At 41.6% G+C, this 11,108-nt stretch overlaps 1 protein-coding gene across 5 annotated transcripts; it reads left to right on the forward strand.

Annotated features, from left to right (window-relative positions):
- Positions 1-741: 741 nt before the first annotated feature.
- On the forward strand, positions 742-9,206 carry LOC143317977 (uncharacterized). Of its 5 annotated transcripts, none has more exons than XM_076725810.1 (12): positions 742-1,099; positions 2,963-3,096; positions 5,955-6,064; positions 6,462-6,551; positions 6,641-6,687; positions 6,780-6,913; positions 7,133-7,214; positions 7,362-7,475; positions 7,667-7,756; positions 7,892-7,963; positions 8,055-8,232; positions 8,397-9,206. In XM_076725810.1, exons 1-12 carry the CDS (start codon positions 978-980, stop codon positions 8,601-8,603), a joined length of 1,380 nt encoding a protein of 459 aa, XP_076581925.1. In that variant the 5' UTR covers positions 742-977; the 3' UTR covers positions 8,604-9,206. The 5 variants fall into 5 exon arrangements, with proteins under 5 accessions (XP_076581925.1, XP_076581926.1, XP_076581929.1 ...); XM_076725811.1 differs by having other exon boundaries at positions 744-1,099; positions 5,955-6,058; XM_076725814.1 differs by lacking the exons at positions 742-1,099; positions 2,963-3,096 and adding an exon at positions 4,270-5,700 and having other exon boundaries at positions 5,955-6,058.
- Positions 9,207-11,108: the final 1,902 nt, after the last annotated feature.

Genomic DNA, 11,108 nt, shown 5'->3' on the forward strand with positions numbered 1-11,108 from the left:
AGTTTTGGGACGCTTTCCTTTAGTATTTCCATGTCATGTTTGTTTCGAAAAGCAAAATATTGCACTCTTTTCTCCACTAAATTTATTTGACAGCTATAGTTACTGGTTATTTTCCAGATCCACATTTTACTAGAGCTATAGCAATAAATCGGTCAGGTCGATATATCAGCCAAAACTAACTCATAGAAGATTTATCTGTACTGGCGTATATGTCTGTCGATAAGTAACAAGAAATGCAAGTACAGAAATGCCAAACTAGGCTTGAAGTAATGTAGAAACAGTTTCACCAATACATAGTTTGTTCACTACAGAGCACGATCAAGTTATTTTTACAAATACAAAATATCAGTCTTAGTATGTATCTGTGTCACAATTCTTTAAAAAGGCCAAATAAATCTAAGGGATTTCTATCAAGATTGTTTTTTCATGTTATGCATTTGTGTAAACTAAACAAATAAGTACTAGTGACCAACATATTATTACTGAATGTTCTAAACTCACACGCATTGATATCAGTATCAGCCTTCAAAATCCAGGAACGCTCAAGATATAGATTTTACATATAAAACACAAAATATGCTTATACGGTATAATGCTGGTGGTGCTCAATGGTGATATTACTTCTTCTACCTCTGGTAAATGTCGAGCAAAAACAATGCTATCATATTTTGCTCCCTTGTATGGAACAATTCATGCTTGCTAAGCTAAAATTCATACGTACGACCTTACAAAGTGGACGTGAAAGCAACATCTCTGCCTCGCGACATTTTTGGCAGCGGCATTGTGGCTCTCTTGTTGCGGCCGTTGTGTTCTTATCGGCAGCAAATGTTATCCACCGTCTATCTACAGCAAAGATGCTAGTTTTTGTATTCGCCTAATGTTTTTTTCCTCGTAAACGTTACCTAGCTCGTCTTTTTGTTTTAAATTCAGGCACCTTGCTAGCATAACGCTAGCTAGCTTGATTAGCACTCGCGAAAATGAATTCCAACACGCACGTCATTCAGGTGACAAATGTCTCCCCGAGCACGACGTCCGAACAAATGAGGACTCTGTTTGGATTCCTCGGAAACATAGAGGAGCTCAAACTGTTTCCACCCGAGTGAGTATTGTGATCTTCAAATCGGTAAAACGTTGTCTTACCCATCTTACGCGGCTGACGCTGGGCTCCACTTGAGGCCTGTAACGTCAAGTAGGCCTCACTGCACGGCATGCTAATGCTAACATTTACCCGCGCCTTTAGTGAATGCAGCAGCAGTCACTCTCCTTAATATTACCGCGTGAGTGACACGTAATGGTAGTATTTACTGTTGTGCGTTCACGTAAATGATATTGTATAACTTTAAATGACCTTTCTTCCACAGACGGCGGGCTGTAAATAGCGCCGTAACCGTTAACGTTAGGCGACTAGTCGATAGTAGATAAGTTAGTCTGCGACAGATTTAGTGATTTGCTGATCAGTGTTGCCAGATTGGTTTTGATATTATCCAGTCCAGTAAATGCTCAAAATCTGCGAAATTCTGTTAAATGATAGAAATAATAGGTTTTATCTGACTTGATAAACTGCAACAGTGTGTACCTTCAAATAGGCACAAAAGTTTGAAGAGGGAGGGAGAAGTGCGTGTAATCCCATGCTGTCTAAAAACCAAACAAATAGTCATGTTGTAGTGTTTTTAAGGTCAGAGCTCTGTGTTACAACAGTGTTTATGGGGTAACGTGGCTGGTAATGATGGTAGCTCCTCTCTCCTCTCAGCAGAATGAATGAAAATTATGTCATATCAAAGTTGTGCTGACTGGTTTTGTTCACATAATTAAGGAGCAAAACTTATGATTATATTTTTAATATACTGATCTTGTATAGATCTTAAAACTAGACCAACTTATCGTAAAACTCCCCAATTCCTGTCCACCAGCCTAAGTCCACTTTACCCAGCACTGTCCAACTTAAAACCCCCCTATCTGGCAACACTACTGTAAATTGTTTACTATTAATCTGTTATTTTTGATTAATCGTTTAGCCCCCAAATGTCCAAACATTGTGGAAAAATAATGCCCATCACAAGTTCTCAAGAGTCCAAAGTGAAATCTTTGGATATCTTGTTTCATCAGACAAACAGTCAAAGCAGTAAATGCTCACATTTGAGTACCTGAAAAATAGTGCAAGCGCAGAATTTTTGTTTGTAAATGATCTTGAAACTGACTAATTTGTCAATCAACTAATTATTTGTGCTCTGAAAAATACGTAACATCAGCCTGTGCAAGCTTCTTTGCCCTTTTCTGTGTTGCATCACTGTAAATGTAATAATCTGTGCATTTTCCATTTTTCTGACATCTTCTAGAGTGAAAAGTTGGGTAATCTGAAAATTAACGGTCAGATTAATCAATAGTATGAACTGTTGTAGCCCAAGATTTTGTAAATGTAGGAAATGCTGATATAATAAAGTGGAAAAAACCTTTAACTTAGTGCTTGGGTTCCCTATGTCACACTTGGGATGCTAATGAGCTACTGCAATACATACTGTACAGTACTTAAACATTGACTATAGACTGAAATAATTGTTCTTTGCTCTGTGTTCTCCTCTTATCGAATTACACCTGGCTTCACGGCAGGTAGGACTTCAAGGACTGCAACAACAACATAGTAACAGTCATAATTTCACTCACAGGAAAGCAGAGTGAAAAAGATCAAGGCTCCAGGCATCAGTGACTGACACTGATATGTGATTCTCAACAAATTGTCAATGAGAGTTGCGCTAACACTGCAACACACTGTAAATAGATAGATCTAAGATACCCTGTTGGTCTAAGCAGAGCATGTAGAGATCAGAGAATAGATAAGATTGTGTAGCCCATTATTACTGTAGCTGTCCCTGAGGACACAAAGCTTATTCAGGTCATTTTGAAGAAGGCATGTTGGGTCTCCTTGTTTGTATTCTTTGCACAACATATCTGTATTTTTTTCCAGTGACTCTCCCTTGCCTGTGACTTCACGTGTCTGTTTTGTAAAGTTCCTTGAGTCTGAGTCGGTGGGAGTTTCCCAACATCTGACAAACACCGTCTTCGTGGACAGAGCCTTGATTGTGGTCCCTTTTGCTGAAGGTGGGTGTATGTTTTAGTCTTGCCTCTCTCACATGGCTATCTGTGAACATCCATCACAATGTGTAGGTTGTTTTAATAGAATTGCAAACACTATCTGAGCCATTGTGACTTTTTTCTGACCAAGCAAAATCAGCTAAGCTTGTCTGTGCTTGGCATTTCTAGGTATGTAAAAGGGAATGTACATTTGTGTCCATGTCTTACAATCTAGCTGTAAACTTCTCTCTCTGTTATTTGTGTTGTGGTTTTCATAGTGGACAAGTCATTTGCAGAGAGCCCCTTCCTTGCTGGCTGAAAGTGGTCCTCTGCTGCCATCAGGAGATTAGAAAAAATAATGGCACCAGGCTCGCAAGCCCCCCTTCTCTCTCTTGTTCTGCAGTAAAATATTAACTCTGTATTTTTTTTCTCTGATCAAGGCTTCTTTTCTTTAAAAAGTAGCCACACAACTCTTAAGCAAAATCAGGGGGTAGGGGAGAGGGTGCAGGGCAATCTCAATTCATTACATGTTCGAAGGATTGAAATATTTTACAAATAAAATGTATGTCGATTAATCGGCATGCACCAAATTAGGGATGCCCCGAGCAGATCTGCTGAACTGGTATCAGGGCAGATCCTTTTAATTAATTGTTGTTGACTTTAACCTTGAACCAGTTCTGATCCTCTGTTTATATTTTAACCTTTTGCACTGTGGGTACGCCAGCTGTCAAAATGTCCCATCGTATTCGAACCGATAAACATCAACAATGAGTTTCATGATGTCTGCAGTGACAGCATGCATCAGCGAGGAAAGCCACTTTGGGTCTCCTCTGTCTCAGCGACATTTTGCAGGTGTTGTACACTTTTAAAACATCTGTAGTTGGAAACTGTTAAGTAGTAGCATACATGTAGATGATTTGCTGCTGCAACAGATCCCCTCTGCAATTCCTTTGTCTATTGATTTTCTGTGAAAGGAAGTCATTAGAGACCCTCCACATACACACAAGTGTTTTCAGTTACTGGCTGATTAGACCTATTAAGGTTCGAGTGGTGTGGGGCTGTGCTGTGGTGAGAGTTTGCTTAGGTCACCTAACTCTAGGTGTAAGTTGCCCCGCTCACAAGTGCAACATTACTTAGCAATAGAGTGAAGGACATGTCAATCACGCACAGTCTTACAGGTCCATGCAGTCCTGAGGAGAGGTCTAATCAGCCACATGAGTGGAAATGCCTGCATGGGTGTGCTGGGGTCCTGGTTTTGTTTTCTTAATGCAGAGCTGTTCACCAAATCCAAACTGGGCCGCCTTATTAAATGCAATCTTGGGCTGATTGAGCGAAGCATACATCACACAACTGTATTACCGTCAAGAAAATATAAGTAGTGGACAAGGACTTGGTATTGGTAAAATCCTAACTTTAAATGGCTCATCAGGCCGAAATGTTCGGGACATCCCTACACCAAGCACAAAGCATGCAGGATAGATGAACTAATCAGCTGTGCATGCTAGAATAGATTTTGAACGAGTGTGCCATCATCTACAGTTACATTCAGCAGATGTGGTGGAAGTTAATTTTTGCACATGATTTGGTTATTAATCATGATAAGCACACAAACTGCCTTTGGCGTCCACTTGCTTCATTCGCCAAAGCTTTGTATTGCTTTACACTGTGCATCTGTATTTCCAAATTTTCACTAACACACGAGATAAAAGTAGCTTTAAGCCTCTGCTTGATGTTGCAGTAAAATGCTTTTTTTTATTGACCCTCTCCACACATGACTCTGATAGAGTTGAGTGACTCTCACGTTTAACAGTGGTGTTTCTTTTGTTGTTGTGTTTTACAGTTCTTTTTCCTGGTTCAGCCAGCCCTATATACCAGGCCCTGCTGAAAATGCCACCAACAGTTTTGTCTTCTGCAGCCTTATCCTGTTTCTCAAGTGTCCTTTCTGTTGTGTGTGTGTGCGTGTGTGTGTGCGCGCGCATGTGTGCGTGTGTATGTCTCTCTCTCTCTCCCCCACTCTCTCTCTCTCTCCCCCCTTTTAAAATGTAAAATGTCAGATTAAAATAGCCTGTTTTCAGATTGCACAACCATGGATGATCATCTCCATAAGATTTTCCCTTTGATTTTACTTTTTGGTTTTTCTTCAGCTTTGGGCACATTTTTCATGATTTTATCACATCTTTTGCTCACAGTAGCCCTTAACTGTTTAGTGCAGTTTATCTTTGCATTGTTAAATGTTTTTAGTGACATGCTGTTGGCTAAAGCCTCGCAGTGCAGAAGCTTGTTAGCAGTACTTTATCTGGTTGCCAAGTAAGGTTTTGTTTTTGTTGTAGTTTTTTTTTGTGGTGGGATTGTTCAAAGTAACCACCAACAAAAGCCCAGAAAAGGTAATATGACTGCACCTTTTCTGTTTTTGTATTGGTAATGGTAAGTGATGTTGAAATGTACCCTTGTGTCCACACCCAAATCATGAACTTTGTTTTCTGTATCTCAATGTTTTTGTGTGCTTTATAGCGAAGCAGCCGGCGCGAGTCGCTTGTTCATAAAACATCTAATGAAAGTTGAGAGCACATCCCACGGGACAACTGGCTGTGCTTGCTTACGTTTGGTTCATGACTTAAAAAACAAGTACAGGTGATAAAATCTTGGCAGTGTTGACCACAGTGTGTATTGTGACTTTTAAACTCATAGCTGCTAATCCTACAATCATACTTTCTCAAAACAAAGTCAGGGATCAAGATTTACAGACAAGACAAAAAGTGGATTTTTTATTTATTTTTTTTTTTACTGCAGAGTAGTTAGACAGAGGTGGCTTGTCTGCAAGTCTTGTCTGAGTGTTTATCGATGCTTGCTTTGAGCGCGGACTGAAATGTTGTTGTTTTCTCCAGGAGTCATTCCTGATGAATCTAAAGCTATGTCGCTGCTGGCTCCAGCCAATGCCGTGGCAGGAATGATGCCCGGGGGAGGCCTTCTTCCAACACCCAACCCTCTGGCAAGTGTATGTTTGGAAAATCTTACACTCTCTTCATGATTATTGCAAGTTTTCCTCTCGACTATTTTTTTATACCTTCATTACTCCTGAAACTTTCCACATCATGCCATATTTTTTAAGATTCATACCTTCCAGACAGCTCTGAAAATTGGCCATAATTGTTATCAAGAGGCTGCTTTAGAGTCGCCTTTGATCTGTAATGATGAGCTGAAGAAGGTAAACGAAAACTGGATGTAGATGGAAACTGACTCGAATGTTCTCAAATTGCTTTTGGGACTGAAAGCACAGTCTCATGTAGTGTGGTATTTGGTAACTGATGTAAATGGGTGCCTTCAGCTTGATGCTAAATGAATTGATTGGTATCAAGCGCTGTTAAATTAGCTTTGCGAATGTCTTCTTTCAGATGGGAGGGACGCCGTTCGGAGGTCTTGGAGCTCCCAACATGGAGCAAATGGCTGCCATGGGAATGCCGGGGCCTAACATGAACCCCCAGGTGAGCGCTCGATCAGTCGCATTCATTGTTGCAGCACGTTAAAACTACATAGCTTTCTTATGGTGATGTCCTCCTCGTGTCTTTTTCAGGCTCTTTCTGCAGACTTCCTGAAGCTCATGCAGTCCATGGACCCCAAGTAAGAAACCAAACACACTCTTCATCCAGGGTTTGCAATCCAGCGAGCTTATGTATTTTGAGAAAAGTCTAAATAATTGATGGCACTTGCAGATTGAATCCATTAGCGGCCGGACTGAACTTGAATCCAGGCCTGAAGACTGATGCCTCCAACAAGGAGATCGAAGAGGCCATGAAGAGAGTCCGAGAGGCCCAGTCTCTCATTTCTGCAGCCATTGAACCAGGAAGTGAGTTCTCCGTTTGCTCATGCCCCCTGAGCAGAAACTCTTAGCCAGGACTGTGAGGAGCTTCTTTGTGAAGATGCTTATTTTACTTAACAGTTTATGAAGCATTGATGTTTAGGTTTTTTTAATTTAGTTCAGTCAGCTGTGGAATATTTGTTCCATTGTGTGAGCAGTAAGTCTGGAAGCCGGGAGATGTTTGACTTTGTGGTGGTGTTTTTGCAGATAAGAAAGACGACAAGCGCAAACATTCCCGCTCCCGTTCAAGGTCTCGGCGCAGACGGTCCAGATCTCGCTCAAGACACAGGTGAAGACGCCTGTTCTGTTTCTGGACTAGCAAAACTAGATGTGAACAAAAGAATGAGCCGTGGCATCGACATACAAAACATTAACAGCAGTAAATTTCTGGCGGTAATTTCTGTTTTTAAAATGTGCCGTTTCTCAATCTTGGCAGGCGTTCAAAGAGCAGGTCGCGGCGGAGATCCCATTCAAGGAGTAGGAGGAGGTCCAAGAGTCCACGGAGGAGGAGGTCCCACTCCCGGGACAGAAGCCGCCGCAGTCGATCCAGGTCAGTATCTCCATTATTGTCCTGACGACCAAAATGGCTAATTTTCGCCTCCCTCGTGTGTTGACTGCAGTGTTTCTAATCATGATTTTTATTTTGAATTCTGGACTTTTTGAAACACAAAAATTTGCAAAAGATGGCGACGGCTGTCAGTACTACAGTTTTGCTCATGACCTTGCTTGTGTCTTGATCAGGGACAGGAGGAAGGAGGAGAAGTCTAAGAAAAGGTCAAAGACGCCCCCCAAGAGCTACAGCAGTGCCAGGAGGTCTCGCAGCATCAGTCGGTGAGTGAGCACAGTGTGATGCCGAAGTACAGGTGCACTGCTTTTCACATGGATGTGATGCTCTGCTGTATTCACAACAGCAAATGGCAGTATTAACTGTCTGCATTATTCTTTTTTTTTTTTTTTTTAATCCAGGAGGCACAGGCGAAGCCGCAGTGCGTCTCGGTCCCCCAGGAGGAGGTTGTCCAGGTCTCCATCGCCCAGACGGTGAGTCATCATGCACATTTTACATGGGATTAGTCACTTTTAGGAAGACAACACCTCAAAACATTTGATGCGTTTGGTTTTCTTTGTTCAGTCACAAGAAGGAGAAAAAGAAGGACAAGGAGCGCGAGAAGGAGCGGGACAGAGACAGGAGGGAGGACAGGGACCGGAGCAGAGATGAAAGAGAACGCTCCACCAGCAAGAAGAAGAAGAGCAAAGACAAGGAACGGGATCGGGACCGCAAGTCCGACAGTGAGAAGGGAGACGTTAAGGTGTGTTTAGAGCGCAGAATGTCCTGTTGATGTTATTGGCGTCTACGTGAACGTCAGTAGTTGGAGGCGTTGCATGTGATTTATCTGAACCAATCTGAGCTAATCTACAGCTTGATTCACAGCTAAATTCCCCTTTTTAATACTCGGTTAAAACGTCTCAACAGGTGACCCGGGATTACGATGAAGAGGAGCAAGGTTATGACAGTGAAAAAGAAGGAGAGGAGGAGGACGACGAGAGGAGGAGCGACTCCGACTCCGCCTCGACCCCCAAAGGCCAGGAGGAGATGGAGCGATCCGAAGGCCCAATTCCAAAAAAGTCCAAGCTGAATGGAGACGATCACCATCAGGAAGACATGGAGATGAGCGACTAAGAGCATCCTGAACCAGACCATGTTATCTTTCCACTGTCCTTTTATATTTTTAATATAGGCCACAACGTGTCTGTGCCTGATCAGAGTAAGAAAAAAAAAAAAAAAAAAAAAAGATTTGTTGTCTTAACTGTAGAAGCATTGGGGAGGGGAGCATAGAGGGAAAGTTTGTAAAGACAAAACGAGGACTAAACTATGAATAATGTGAGACTTGGTTTTAAATTGCCATTGCTGTACTTTTTTAAAGATCCTGTTGATTTTTCTTTTTGTTGCCTTTTGTGTTTAAACTTTGTCTTCCTGACAGTAGAATACGCAGCATTTTTCCACTGAAATGTTGTCTTTGTAAATATTTTACTGGTCGGGATCGAGTCCTTTCCTCATTCAAGCCCTTCACTCACCACCTGCCACCAACCTCATGTTGACCTTTTGGTTGCGGAACCATTTTTTGCTTCAATTGTAAAGCACCCGGTCGTGTTTCAGCTGATCTTCCTATTTACACCCCTTTGTAATTGTACACTGTAGATTGAAATGTGTTGTTGCAATTAAATGCTTTGTCTGCAATAGGTTTTCCAAAGGAAACTAATAAAATTGGGTCAAACTGTTCAACGTCCAAAGTTCCTTCTGTTCCTTCTTCCTGGACTCTGCTCAAAGCCAGCTCGCATATTTCTGAAAATGTCAAACTTCCATCAATTATCGTAAACTATGGGCTGAAAAAACACGAGTCCAAACTCTTAGATATGTGGAATTTTTATTTTAGTACATTTTATATGAAAATAGTGTCGTAGACTTAAACAACAGTTTTTGCTGTACAGACATATAGAATGAAATTCCTACATAAAACATGTAAAATTCAAGCAGCTGAAGACGAGAAGGAGCGTCATGTAGGTGAGGAGGCACAGCGTCGGTAAGGTTGGCTGCGCGTGCCCGTACGGAGGAATGTGGTGAAAAATATTTGGTTATACTCAAAGAATGCGGATGTAAGTAAGCTAATTGTTCTAACGACACTTTGAGCCACCACATCAGCAGCACACCTTCAATTCAAACTCCAGGAGCAAGTTAACAAACGTGAGCACAACACCTGTTTGTATCAACACGACTCAAAGCTCATGAAGCACAGCAGCAGCTTTAAAAAGGCTCCTGACGAGCTCACCAGCCTCCAGTCAGCACCTCCTCCACCTCTACAGAACCCACTCTGCGGGGAACCTTGGTGCTTTGTGCTTGACACACTGTGGAAGTGATTGATTGTTCCACACGTCTGGAGGAGGTTCACAAGGAAGGGAAATAATGACGAGAGAGTTAAGAGATCCTTTTTTTTTTTTTGTCCTTTAAAACATTAACAAGTATGTACAAAAATAGCAACTGCCACCATGTTACAAACCAATAAACCCCTTGAATTAACTTGTGACACTACATGGAAAAAAAAATTCCACAACTCTTCTTGCAGAGAACATCTTGCGCTCATCAGCACAAAGAAAAAGAAAACAGAACGTAGAAGACAAACCTGTATTTACAGACTGTGCGAGAGGAAAAGCCTGGTTCTTCTTATGTGTAAAATTGGCATGAATGTTGTCACCATTCGTTCCCTAATATGTACTAATATGTCATTTGTTACATGGTTTACAGAAGCAGTAAGAAACAAAAAGCTTAGACATCATAATTTACCCTCGCTGCCACTTAAAGAAGAAACCTTGTGGTACCATAAACGCTGCAGCAGGACTCGCGTCGCCTCGTTGAAACGATAATATTTCAAAAGCAGGATTAAAGGTCGGGTGTCACAAAATGTAGAGTGACCGTAGTGGATCTAAATAGTGCCCAGAAGTTCAGTGATGCTACTCCATGCCCATGAAAATCAATGTTACACACGCACGCACGCACATGCACGCACTCACACACACACTTTTATAATGTGCAGTTAAAGTGAAATCCTGCAAAAACTAATTTTTAGGTTTTTAACCTACAAAGAAGCTGCTTCGCTTAACATTTCCCAAAACTGAAGGTCGAATGACGTTTCATCGGTGTTTAGCACATCTTTGAGAAGGTTTCTCAGTGTAAAAAAAACAAAAACTGATCTTATTCCCGGACACATCTGTCTAACAGCTGTGCATTAGATTATGCACAGTTTTATGTGTCGCTGACTCAAAGCTAACGTCACAAAATGCAAACTGAATTTAGAAAAGTCTACTTGAGCAGGAAAAAGAACCTAAAAAGTCATTTTTGGTGGATTTCCTCCCCGTCGTGTCACACAGTCGTATCAGTGCTTTACTACGAGTCAGTTAAAAACATTCCCTTTATAAACATTACTTACATACTTAAATACACGGCATCCACTGAACTGCTCGTCTGTCTTCTGCTTATTCCCGGTGGACAGAAAACTCACCTGCTCTGCTGTCACTCGTTTGAACCTCAGTGTCCTTTCACTGATGACTCTCGGCTCCACGTCCTGCCTCGGCTGAGAGCGACAGCCTGTGACGCTATGCTTCAAAACACTTTGTTAATGCTCCATTTTTG

This window comes from Chaetodon auriga, chromosome 3 (genome assembly GCF_051107435.1).
Source record: "Chaetodon auriga isolate fChaAug3 chromosome 3, fChaAug3.hap1, whole genome shotgun sequence".
Lineage (NCBI taxonomy): Eukaryota > Metazoa > Chordata > Actinopteri > Chaetodontiformes > Chaetodontidae > Chaetodon > Chaetodon auriga.

Excerpts from the sequence above, each read along its gene's own strand:
- LOC143317977 (XM_076725810.1), top strand. The coding sequence starts at position 978 with ATGAATTCCAACACGCACGTCATTCAGGTGACAAATGTCTCCCCGAGC. Across the intron at positions 1,100-2,962 it reads CTCAAACTGTTTCCACCCGA|TGACTCTCCCTTGCCTGTGA; the intron begins GTGAGTATTGTG and ends ATTTTTTTCCAG. Across the intron at positions 6,552-6,640 it reads GGCCTAACATGAACCCCCAG|GCTCTTTCTGCAGACTTCCT; the intron begins GTGAGCGCTCGA and ends TGTCTTTTTCAG.